The 12032-nt window shown below is 43.2% G+C and overlaps 1 protein-coding gene across 2 annotated transcripts in view; it reads left to right on the forward strand.

Moving 5' to 3' along the window:
- LOC114497069 (interferon-induced protein with tetratricopeptide repeats 1B-like) overlaps positions 1-11262 on the forward strand; it is a 37559-nt gene extending 26297 nt beyond the window's left edge. The window contains exons 1-2 of one of the 2 annotated variants that reach the window (XM_036026971.1): positions 3856-3892; positions 9590-11262. In XM_036026971.1, the coding sequence (XP_035882864.1) occupies positions 3888-3892; positions 9590-11021 (1437 nt within the window). In that variant the 5' untranslated portion in view covers positions 3856-3887 and the 3' untranslated portion in view covers positions 11022-11262. Of the gene's footprint in view, positions 1-3855; positions 3893-9589 lie in introns of those variants that run through there. The other variant, XM_028512709.2, reaches the window with a different exon arrangement.
- Positions 11263-12032: the final 770 nt, after the last annotated feature.

The following is a 12032-nucleotide window of genomic DNA, read 5'->3' on the forward strand; positions in this document are numbered from 1 at the left end:
CAAAGAAAACTATGCCTCTCAGAGGCAACCGGATCATGGAGGCTTATCAGGCAGTGTCGATAAATCACTGGCAGATCTAATCCCTTTTGGCTGGTGCTCAAACCCGACAGAATGAATTTGTTGACGTCATGATGATGATAATATTCTCTGAGGCTTCATAACCCTAGTGTAGTGTCTCCTGTCTCCACAAACACACGAAGCCCAGAGAGGCCAGAGGTCTTTGAAGAGGCAGCACCAAGCACCTGACAGTTTAGAAGGATGTTGACAATGTCGAACTTCCTCTGAGCCCTGTGCTCCAGGAAAACAGCTATGGTCAAAATATTTACCCACCCTCCCCCAACTGTAAATGTGGAGCGTTTTGTTTAGCTAATCCATGGTGTTGCTGCCTAGGTTTCCTTTTTGTTTGGCCAAGCAGCCAGAGGAGGGCTGTAAAGGCCTTACACTAACATTGGCCCCTCGAGTAAGTGCATGCCCTAGACAACAGCCTGCAGAGTCACAAGCAAATGGAAGTTCCCGAGATGACTTCCCCAAAAGTCCTTGTGATCAACAGTCTCCCCCAACCTCCCAGAGACTTTCCTTTGTGCTCCCCTTAAATAAGATCCCAGTGAAACTAACCAAAACCCTACTTGTTTGTGGTTGGAATTGACTAATCCAGCCTTAGCATGGGATCACTAAAGCATTTACCTATGAACCACACTGAAGACCTATGCCCCAGGTCCTGCCTCCCTCTCTCTGCCTGCAGCCTGCCTGGCCCTGCTGGTGTGGCTTCAGGACCTGTTGTAATCCACATGCCTGTTTCAGTTTCTCTTGTGCCCATTTGTTGAACTGCAAAGAATACCCTTCCCCCTATTACTTAGACAAGTCTGGTCATGCCCTCCTCCTTACTTACCTATGACAATCCAAACACAGACCCTCCAAATTCCTGTTCTGTGTCTCATGAATAAGTCAATGAATGATTTGTCTGCACTGACCAATGTGAAGAAAATGTCTGTAAACTTAACTTCACCGAATTTCTCTCCTCCCCACTCCCCCGACCCCCACCAGACCCTGCAAGCTGGATGACCACTCAGATTAAGCACACACTGGAATGCCAAGCAATCCCCCTCAAAATTGGCTGAGGACCAGGAAAAATATTTCCTACTCAGCTGGTGGATCCGCCACCCATTGCCCTCCTTGCCCACACCCACTTCTTTCAATCCTTGTTTACACCTCCATAGAAAAGAAAACCCTTTTTCTGACTAATCTTTGAGACATTTGCAGGATTTATGATCAAAGCCATCTCCCTGTTGCCATACTCACCCTCCCTCCTTTGCAATAGTCACCCAAACTTATTGCAAGTCTTTTTTTCTTCTGCTTAAAAAGCTTTTAGAGTACTTTTAGGCTTCTGGAAACAATGCAGAGAAAGTAGAGTTCTATACATCACCTGCTCCACACCGTCACCTGTCCTGCAGTTTCCGCTATGAGTAACATCTTGCATTCTGTGGTGTATTCGTTTCTACTGAATATCCACTATTAATATGTTATTACTAAAACCCATAGTTCACTTTAGGGTTCACCTTTGTATTGCATTTAACATCATGTACCCACCATTACACTAACATAAGAAGGGTTTCATTGCCCTAAAAATGACCCATGCTCCACCTGTTTAATCCATTCTCCACTCCCTTCTCCACTTCAGGGTCTCAACATAGCCTCAGCTGATGGAGTGCTCGCAGATAAGGGCTCTTATTTGTAATCATAAAATCATGAAAATTCAGTTAGAACTGAAAAACATGGGAGTCAGTCAAAAATGCCAATAATGGTGGGCCAAAGATAGCTACCAAGACCCCTGAGATGGTATGAAAATTACTGAAGTTTTCAGAGAAGAGTAGTTTTTGGTGGCTGAATATTTTCTCTGTGGATGATTAGCACATATTTACAAACATGAGTAATCTCAAAAGCAAACATGAGACCCTCCAAGTAGAGGTAAAAACACTGAGCTACATCCTTTAACACATTATGTGGATTATTAAGATGCGCACAGGGACACCAGAAACAGAGAAATGAAGTTACGGATTCAGAGCCTCATAGAAAGATGGGTATGTAGTAGGAATCAGTCCCTGTCCACCCTCCATAGCATTCAAACTTGAAAGGGACCTAGGAATCAGCTAAGAAGGCACTTCTCAAACTTCAACATACCAACGAATCACCTGAACATCTTGTTAAGGGAAACACTCTAATTTAATAGGTGTATGGAGGGGCTTAACATTCTGCATATCTGATAAGCCTTAATTGATGCTGATGCTACTGGTGTACAGACCATACTCTTAGTAGCAAAACTCTAGCTCGGTGCTTTTAAACCATGATTGCACAATAAAATTACCTTGGGGTTTCTGTTTGTTCATTTTTTATTAACTGATCATTCCAATGCTTGAGCCTTACTCCTAAAAATTCTGATTCATTCAACTAGAGATTAGCTTAGGCATACATGCATTTAAAGATTCTCAGGGAATTTTCCAGTTTGCAGCCAGGGTTGCAAACTACTGTCCAAGGCCAACCTATCTATTTAACTGTTGAGGCAACTAATAGAGTTTAAGTTAAATCAAATTCACCCAGCTTGTCAGTTAAACACAGAGCTGGTCCTTGAATCCGGATATTGAACTCATAGTTCAGCAGGTAAGGCTCATTTCCTCAGGTAGGAACGCTGTGCATTAGAAATTAATTGCTCTTTCTAGTTTTCATTGCTCTTTTCTATTTGTAAACACACACACACGCACATTCACAGACTTTGTTGACTGTTGCCTCTCTCCTTAATGCTTCTCTGTCCTGTGTGGTTCATGGGTCTGTTTATGTAAAAGACACACTGGGCGAGATTCTAAATACCTAATCAGCTGGACCAGAGTCCTGCAGAATCAGGACTGTTGCCAAGTTCACACTTATCATGGGAAGAACACTTGCTCTGTTTCCCTGATACACAGCCATTCTCCTGTAAGGGGCAACAGCCCTCCCTTCATTTCAGCACTTATTTACTCTTCCATCCCTTTCTTTCAGAAAGGGGTTTGCGCTGGTGTCTCACAGAAAATATTTTCACCTAAAAACTCGATTAGCCTGCTAGCAGCTTTCCAAATGATACAGGACTAGAAGGCAATAACTGACCAGACATGACCCTTTTAAAGTCTCTTTTCCCCCTGCACAGGTCAGTCCCTCCTTGGGAAAGGCTGGATGCCAGCCTCTGGGCATGGGCATGTCCACGGCTCCCTGACTTGAGACCTAAGGTAGGATCATCTAGGTTGCCCTGGACCAAAGCCCCCAACAGAGTGTGCTACCTTAGCAGCTACACAGTCAGAGTCACGACATGAGGCACCTCTCAGTCCCCACAAGTTGACAGTGGCTCTCTAGATTGTCCCTTTAGTCATAAGCCACTCACTCCAGCCCAAGTAGTTTTCATTGCAGATGTCCCCAGAATCATATCAGTGGGTACATTGTTGACCGTTACAAATTAGACAAGAATTGGACGTGTTGCACAAAAATCTGGATCTCTGTCCCCCCGCTGATCTTTCTACAACACTGAAGTGATCATAAGGTCCAGGTAGTCTCTGTGCTCTATGCCACATTGCCCCTGTAGGGAATTTGCATATCAAAACAGCTTCTCACAAGCACCCTCCCAGTTGCCAAAGCTGAGCATGTACTGGCAATCAAAGCAGAGACAGCCCCTCTTTCTAAGATTCATTTTCACCCAGATGGAAAACCTGCTGATCTTATTGGGCCTTCAGGGTGAGCAAAATCTCCTGGGTATAGCTGCCATATATAAATACCATGCTTATCTGAGAAGTTTTAGAGCTGCATGGACCAAATCTCAGAGCAGCCTCCTCCCTTCCTGAACCCAGCAACTGAGGCCTTGTGGCACCATGAGGTAACTTTCTCTGCCTTGTTGATCTTGTTTCTGTGTCTTTTGACATTCCTCAACTTTCCTAAAGGGCCAGTTCTTAGGCCCCCTGCCAAGAGAGCTGATTCACTCATGCCTCTGACTCTGACAGACACCCCTAATGACCTGGTAATGAGGAGAATTTAGTAAGAGGGCTGTTTAAGACAGAGTGGAAAATCAGCAGAAGATGGTGCTGAACCCAGGGCCTCCCAACGGTGTTAACACCTCTAGGCCGGCAAGGGCAGGGGGAGGGAGCAAGCAGTCACCAGACCTATTGAGACCCTCAGCTATACCTGTAGGGGAGGGCTTCTCAAGAAGTTTGGTGTAAAACTCAACCACTGACAACCCAAAGCCTGGAACAATGGGAATTAAGACCCCAAACTTCACCTCCTCCTGTGCTCTAACTTCTGGCTGATGCCTGCCAGTGGGCCAAACCCAAAAGGAAGTCAACAATGAAAGAGGTCCCATTAATGAAATCCATACCATCCATTTCCATGAGCACACAGCACAGGAAAGAATGTAGGAAGGGAGATCCAGAGAGGGGAGACGGACAAGATGCACAGAGACACATTTCCTCACTGTCCCATTACCAAGCTTGCTCAGCAGGAGCAGCAGTACTTTTAGGAGAATCAATGAGAAAGCTATCTTGACTCCAAAACAGTCATTTGTGTAGCACTCGGTAAATGCAGTGACTATTTCCCAGGAAACACTGACATGTTCACCAGGTAACAGAGGCCTGGGCCTATGCAGAGACAGGCATGGGGACCAGTCAGCGTTTAGATCCTTTCAGGCAACACTGATTATCTTCAAGTGGCAAGGAGAAGAAGCTATTTATAAGATGGCCATTTTTCTGTTCTTTTTTAAAAAAAATGTTTTTGTTGTTGTCCAGGTGTAGTTATCTCCCTTTCCCCCTGACAACTACCCTCCCCCCACCCCAGCCACCCCCACCTCCCACCCTTGATCCTACCCCTCCTTGGCTTTGTCCATGTGTGCTTTATCCATGTTCCTTGATGGCCCTTCCTCCTTCCCCCTTCCCCATTATTTCCTCCCACCTCCCTCTGTTTACTGTCACTTTGTTCTTTATTTCAATGTCTTTGGTTATATTTTGCTTGCTTGTTTATTTTGTTGATTAGGTTCCACTTACAGGTGAGATCATATGGTATTTGTCTTTCACCACCTGGATTATTTCACTTAGCATAATGCTTTCCAGATCCATCCATGCTCTCACAAAGGGTAGGAATGCCTTCCCTCTTTCTGCTGTGTAGTATTCCATCATGTAAATGTACCACAGTTTTTTGATCCACTCATTTACTGATGGGCACTTAGGTTGCTTCCAGCACTCCTCTATTGTAAATTGTACTACTATGAACATTGGGGTGCATAGGTTCTTTTAAATAGGTGTTTCAGGATTCTTAGGGTATAATCCCAGCAGTGGAATTTCTGGGTCAAAAGGAAGTTCCATTTTTAGTTTTCTGAGGAAATTCCATACAGTTTTCCACAGTGGCTGCACCAGTCTACATTCCCACCAGCAGTGCCCTAGGGTTCCCTTTTCTCCACAACCTTTCCAGCACTTGTTTGTTGATTTGGTTATGATGGCCATTCTGACCAGTGTGAAGTGGTATCTCATTGTGGTTTTAATTTGCATCCCTCTGATGGCTAGTGATGCTGAGCATCCTTTCATATGTCTCTGGGCCCTCTGTCTGTCTTCCTTGGAGAAGTGTCTGTTCAGGTCCTTTGTCCATTTTTTCATTTGGTGTTTGTCTTCCTGGAGTGGAGTTGTATGAGTTCTTTATATATTTTGGAGATCAGCACTTGCCTGAGGTATTATTGGAAAATATGTTTTCCCATATGGTTGGTTCCCTTTCCATTTTGCTGATGTTTTCTTCAGCCGTGCAGAAGCTTTTTAATTTGATGAAATCCCATTTGTTTATCCTTTCCTTTATATCCTTTGCTCTAGGGGATGTATCAGTGAAAATGATGCTGCATGGAATATCTGAAATTTTCCTCTCTATCTTCTCCTCTAGGACTTGTCTTATTGATGCAAAGTCTCTTGATTACTATGAAACTATGCAATTGTGATCACTATGAAATTTGCTCTTCGCTAAACCAACTGTTCTCCAGGTGTGGTCCCCTAATCATGAGCATCCATATAACCTGGGAATTTGTTTTAAATGTAGATTCTCAGGTCTCAAATTCAGGGGTAGGGGGAAGAGAGGATCTCAATTTATATGTTATAAGTCTTCCAGGTGGTCACGATGCAAGCTAAAATTTGAGAAGCCATTTAGCCCCTCTACTAGACATTAGAAAATAAGAAATCTTATTGGGGTTGTGATGTGCTAGTTCCAAAGACTCCATGTTCCTTTCTTTCCTGGTTTGGTTTGAACTGGAAAACTGTAGAATGTATTTTCTGATCCAATGTTCTCTCATCTGCTACAGTCATCCCATCTGCCATTGCAGTCAGTGGGACAGGAAGAGCTTGCAGGAAAAGGGTACCCTCCTTCGGGATTCCTTCTTCACTGCAGAGCTATACCTGTCCCGTGGAAAGACTGCAAGTGAGGATTGCAATGGAGTTCACCACAAGAGTCTCCAAGTCTCTCTTTTGAACATAACTAACTGCTGGTCATAAACTGGTGTTAGCGATGTCTGTATCTGTAGGGCTGAGAGAAAACAAGCCTTTCCCCCAGCCCTAGGAGCGAGGCTCTCTAAGTCATTTTGCAGCGGCCTGTAGTTATGTTTGTAGAACCTCCTGACATAAGACAGCCTAAGGGGGTTTTGCACTATCCTACACTGAATAAAACCCATATTAAAATGTGTATCTGCCACATATGAGGAGGTCCCCCTCTAAAATGGAATTATCTTCTAGAGGGCAGGCCCCTTGTAGCACAGGCTTTCCCCAGTAGGTGAGTGTTCTAGGAACCCAACCATATCAGTGTGCCAGCTGGAGTTGTGAGAGGCTCCGTGAATTTTTTTAAAGACTTTTTCAACACATTTGTCCATTTCATGATGGGCGATTTATGAGCATTCAGCAGCTTTTGACCAAAAAATGGCATGGCCTCCATGTCCCACCCTTCCTTTTTTATTTGTTTCCCTGAATGAAAAAAGTCCTCAAAGGGAAACATTTTGCCAATGTGGAAGAGGTGAAACAAAAAACAGCAAAAGCACTAAAAGGTATCAAAATCAATGAATGCAAAAATTGTGCTGAGCAGTGGAATAATGTCTCAATAATTGTATCGCATCAAATGGAGAGTACTTTAAAGGTGACTCAAGTTTGAACATGTGAGAATAAATACACAATTTTTTAATAAATTCCAGGGTTTTTGGGGTCCCCCACATACATGCACATACTTGTAATTTGATAATAATAATTTTACTACCAATGACAGTACACTCCATGTGCTCACTAGGTAACAGGAGGACTTCAGGTTCTCAACATTCCTATTTTAAAGTGTAGAGATAACTCTGTGATGACATTCTACTCCATAGTCTTTCCAGGGCCCAAGCCCTGAATGAGGTAAAAGATGACACAGGTTGATGAACAACCACCTACAAGGAAAAATAATAATTATCTTCTGGAATGTTCCAGAGCAACCTTGTAAGGTTGTTCAAGTTGTGCACTTGAAGTTCTGCAATCTGTACACTTGAAGTCCTGTAATCCAAGTGAGGGCTGAAATCCAGTATAACTTCTACCCATTAATATGTGGCGCCCTGGCCCTAATTAGATCGCCCAGAAGAAGAAGGGCCTCTTTGAACTTCACAAAGGCTCTGGCTGGGCAGAGATGCAGAGATTGGGGTACATGTTTAAGTCATGGGGATATAATATACAGCATATGGAATAGAGTCAATAACACCATAACTATATGGTGACAAGTTGATTACTAGACATTTTGTGGTGACCACTTCATAAGGTATATAAATGTTGAGTCACTACGTTACACACCTGAAACTCATATGCTTTATGTCAGTTATAATTGAAAATAAATTAATAAAAGAAGAAAACCTGGTTGGTTCATATACAAATATTCTAGCAACTCCCTTGGGCCATGTCACTTTGTGTGAATGACCTTCCTGGCACAGTGTCTGTCCTCATCATACCATGGACTACAGTGGGCAGAAGTGGAGTATTTGGGTTAAAAGCTCTTCCTGATTTTATCTCCTTTGAAGACAGTGAGTGTTTTCAGTGAGCATTCTTAGGAACTATATAGATTTCCTGCACCCCTAACACATCCCCTCTAACACGACACATGCGCACACACACACACATACACACAGGCTTCACTGGGTAATATTTCTTGACCTCAGTTAGGTGATGAAAAGGAAGGTCACTGCATGTTCTCACTTGAGTGGTCAACCCCTCAGTTACAGCTTTAAGCAAAAACAGATTCAGATGAGACATCACCTCTGAGGCCTGGGGAAGATGGCATGGCATTGTGGGGAGTTTCTGAAGTCAAGACTTGTGGGGAAATGAGGGAGCTATACTAAGCTGCCAGCCATATTTGTGGAGTAAGGCTGAGAATCTTCTACTCACCTGGACTTTTTTCTCTCATTTTCAAAAGGGGATGTTTCATAGCCTGTTTTTTTATTAGATTATGGTCAGATATTATGAATCAGGATGGTAAGGTTTATATAAAAATTTCTATCCATTGGAATAAAAAAAGCTTATAAGGTTCCACTTGGGATCTTTCCCTGGGACTGATGGGTGGAATAGACATTAAATATGGGATATAAGGTAATCAGTTGAAGACACAGATGCAAATATACCTACATAAGATGTGAGGATGACTTTTTCAAGTATTAGAGACATTTATTTCTCTCCTCTCATGTTCTTGGAGGGGGGATAGAACTTCAGGTCTATTTCACAAGAGGATAACATACTGGAAAGAAAATGTCTCATCCCATTGACTCATTATTACTCTCCTCTCCCCACTGGTGGCTAAGACCACTGTGATTGTTGAGAGTTTGAATACCTATTAATAACTATGCTACAGGGTTACCTGTCATAAAGCTCACTGAATTCCAAAGATAGGACTTACCACTTCCTTGTATAAGCACATCTGACCTCATGCAAAGTCGCTCATCCCTCTACTTCGGACTTGTGCATATACAGTGTTTGTTGCTATGAAGTGGTTCCTCCCACTTTTCAATCTCTCTGGAACTGGTTAAGTTCATTCAGGCATAGACATAAGCCTGGTACCACACTCTCCACCCCAGCTTAAGCATTCATGAAACCTGTCCTTCAAAAGAATATTGGGCTCTCATATTTTGCTCAGAATGCTTACCATATTTATATATTGAGAATATGGAAAAGATGAGTAAGTAACCGATCCTTCTGTGAACCCTCTCTCCACATTTCTTCTAATAATGTTAATGGTGCTCTATAATGTTGAAAAAGGACAAGAGGAAGGGTTTTGCAGTGTTGGGGATGGTGCTAAAATAATTTGCCGTGAGAACTAATCTCTTTTCTGCTACTTTCTCATAACTTTCATGTTGGAAACATGAAGTAATTAGCATTTCCTTGAGGTTTTTATGTCAACCTGCTCTCTGCCCTAAGACACAATCATATAGCACTGGAAGGAGGCAGATAATAAATCAAAAACACTTGGGGATAATATTTGACTATTCAAAGTTCTGGTTCAATTTCCACTGGATCAAATGCTCCTGAAAAATGATTATTGTCTATTTTTACAGTGCTGAATTAAAAGGGAATCTCATTGAAGACAGACTTGTTCAACTCAGATGTCACTTTACATGGGAGTTGCAAATTGAAGACACTGAAATGACTGATTTAGAAAACAGGGTCTTCGATGAAATTGAGTTCCTAGACACAAAATTTAATGTGCCAATACACAACCTATGGGCCTATGTGCAACACCTGAAAGGCCAGAATAAGGAAGCCCTGCAGAGCTTGAAACAAGCTGAAGACTTGGTCCAGACAGAACAGGATGGCCAAGCACACGTGAGAAGACTGGTTACCTGGGGCAACTACGCCTGGCTGTATTACCACATGGGCCGACTGGAGGAAGCCCGGATGTATTTGGACAAGGTGGAAAGCACTTGCAAGGAGTTTGCCAGCCCCTTCTGCTACACAGTGGACAGTCCACACATGGACTGTGAGGAAGGTTGGGCCTTGCTGAAGTGTGGAGGAAAGAACTACGAACGGGCTAAAGCCTGCTTTGAAAAGGCTCTGGAAGTGGACCCTGAACACCCAGAATTCAACACTGGGTATGCAATTGCTGTCTATCGTCTGGATGGCTTCATCAAAGTGCCACATCCTGGTGAGGCATTTTGTCTGCAAACCCTCAAACGGGCCATCGAGCTAAATCCAGAGGATGCATATATGAAAGCACTCCTTGCTTTGAAGCTTCAGGACATTGGACAAGAAGCTGAGGGAGAGAAGTACATCGAAGAAGCACTGACCAGCATGTCTTCTCAAACCTATGTCTATCGATATGCAGCCAAGTTTTACCGAAGAAAAGGCTCTGTAGATAAAGCTCTTCACTTCTTAAAAATGGCTTTGCGGGCAACACCCTCCTCTGCCTTCATCCATCACCAGGTAGGGCTTTGCTACAAGGCACAAATGATTCAAATAAAGAAAGCTAACAACTGGAGGCCCAGAGGAAGGGATGAAGAAAATATCCACAGATTAGTTCAGAAGGCTATCTGTGAATTTGAAAAGGCTTTGGAGTTAAGGCCCAGATTTCACATGGTGTATATCGACCTGGCTGAGATGTATGCAGAAATGGGCCACCACAGAAAGGCTGAGGATATTTTTCAGAAGCTATTGAGCATGGGGATCTTTCATGATCATCTACACCAAGATATTCATTTCCGCTATGGCCGATTTCAAGAATTTCACATGAAATCTGAAGTCAATGCAGTTATCCATTATTTAAAAGCAATAAACAAAGGAAACTCATCATTTACAAGCAATAAAAGTCTCAATGCTGTGGAGAAGTTGGTTTTAAGGAAACTTCGAAGAAATGGAGCAGACGTAGAAAGCTTGAGCATCCTCGGGTTTGTCTGCAAATTGAAAGGAGAAATGCATGAAGCCCTGGAGTGGTACGAGCATGCCCTGAGGCTGGCTGCTGGCTCTGAGAACTCTGTGGGACCTGTTCTTTAGACGCTGAAATACACACTGCTTTCACATTCTGTCTGACTTTAGCTTAACGTGCACTAACCATCTTTTCTGTGTGCTACCTTCAGAAACATGTATTCTTTTTCACCCCCATCCAGCAGGAAAGCATGTCTATGAAATCTTCTGTAAGGCAAAATGCCCTAAATCAAACAGGCAATTACCTTAGGAGATATTTTGCAAATGTAATGGAGGTGAAGCACAGAGGCTCACAGACAACTCACAGCTGTGGCAGTTTCAAGCTGAGCTGCGGAGTGTAGCTCCTGTGGAAGGAGCTCAGTGGCTGGGGTAGGGCGCAGCCTCTAGAGAGGCTCTGTGCAAAATAAACAATGAGCATTATTCTTTTTGCCCTTTTTCACAAAGGTGAAAACTCTCTTGGAAACTTTCAATTTGCAAACAAGTACTAATGTATGTGTGTTGTAAAAGCAAATGGTGTGAAGCAAAGTTTTGAAAAGGGAGCACACCTGGAGCTGCTTCTCTTCCAAGGAAGGCATCACTTGGAAGAGGCACTGGGGCACCCAGGACTTGATGCTGCTCCTGGGGTACACTGGCAGGTGTGCTGATGGATATCCTGGGAGGCCTTGGGGTTCTCAAGCTGTCAATCACAAAGGGTTTCCATATGCAGCTTACAACGTTGCCCCCCAAGAAAGATCAGTATCCTGTCCTTACAAGCCTTGAAAGCTAGCACTGAACTGGCATTGCCTTGGCATCCCCAACTTCTCTTCATCTCTATTCAACTTTTCCTCTGCTACCTGAAATCCATCTGCTATCTCTTGCAGGCTCTGCTGTGAAAAACACTAATTAAAAATAAAATTCATCACATGCATGAAGGTGTTATTTGTAGCAGGGAATTTCAACTGGGGCTGGGGGAGGTGAGAGACAAGAGGAGAATTTTGCCACTCAAGGCAAAAACAAGGTGCATTTGGTAACATCTGGAGAAAGTGTTTATTTATTTTTCACTCGAGGTCATGCCCATTGATTTAAGTGAAAGTGGAAGGA

Source organism: Phyllostomus discolor, chromosome 5 (genome assembly GCF_004126475.2).
Source record: "Phyllostomus discolor isolate MPI-MPIP mPhyDis1 chromosome 5, mPhyDis1.pri.v3, whole genome shotgun sequence".
Classification (NCBI taxonomy): domain Eukaryota; kingdom Metazoa; phylum Chordata; class Mammalia; order Chiroptera; family Phyllostomidae; genus Phyllostomus; species Phyllostomus discolor.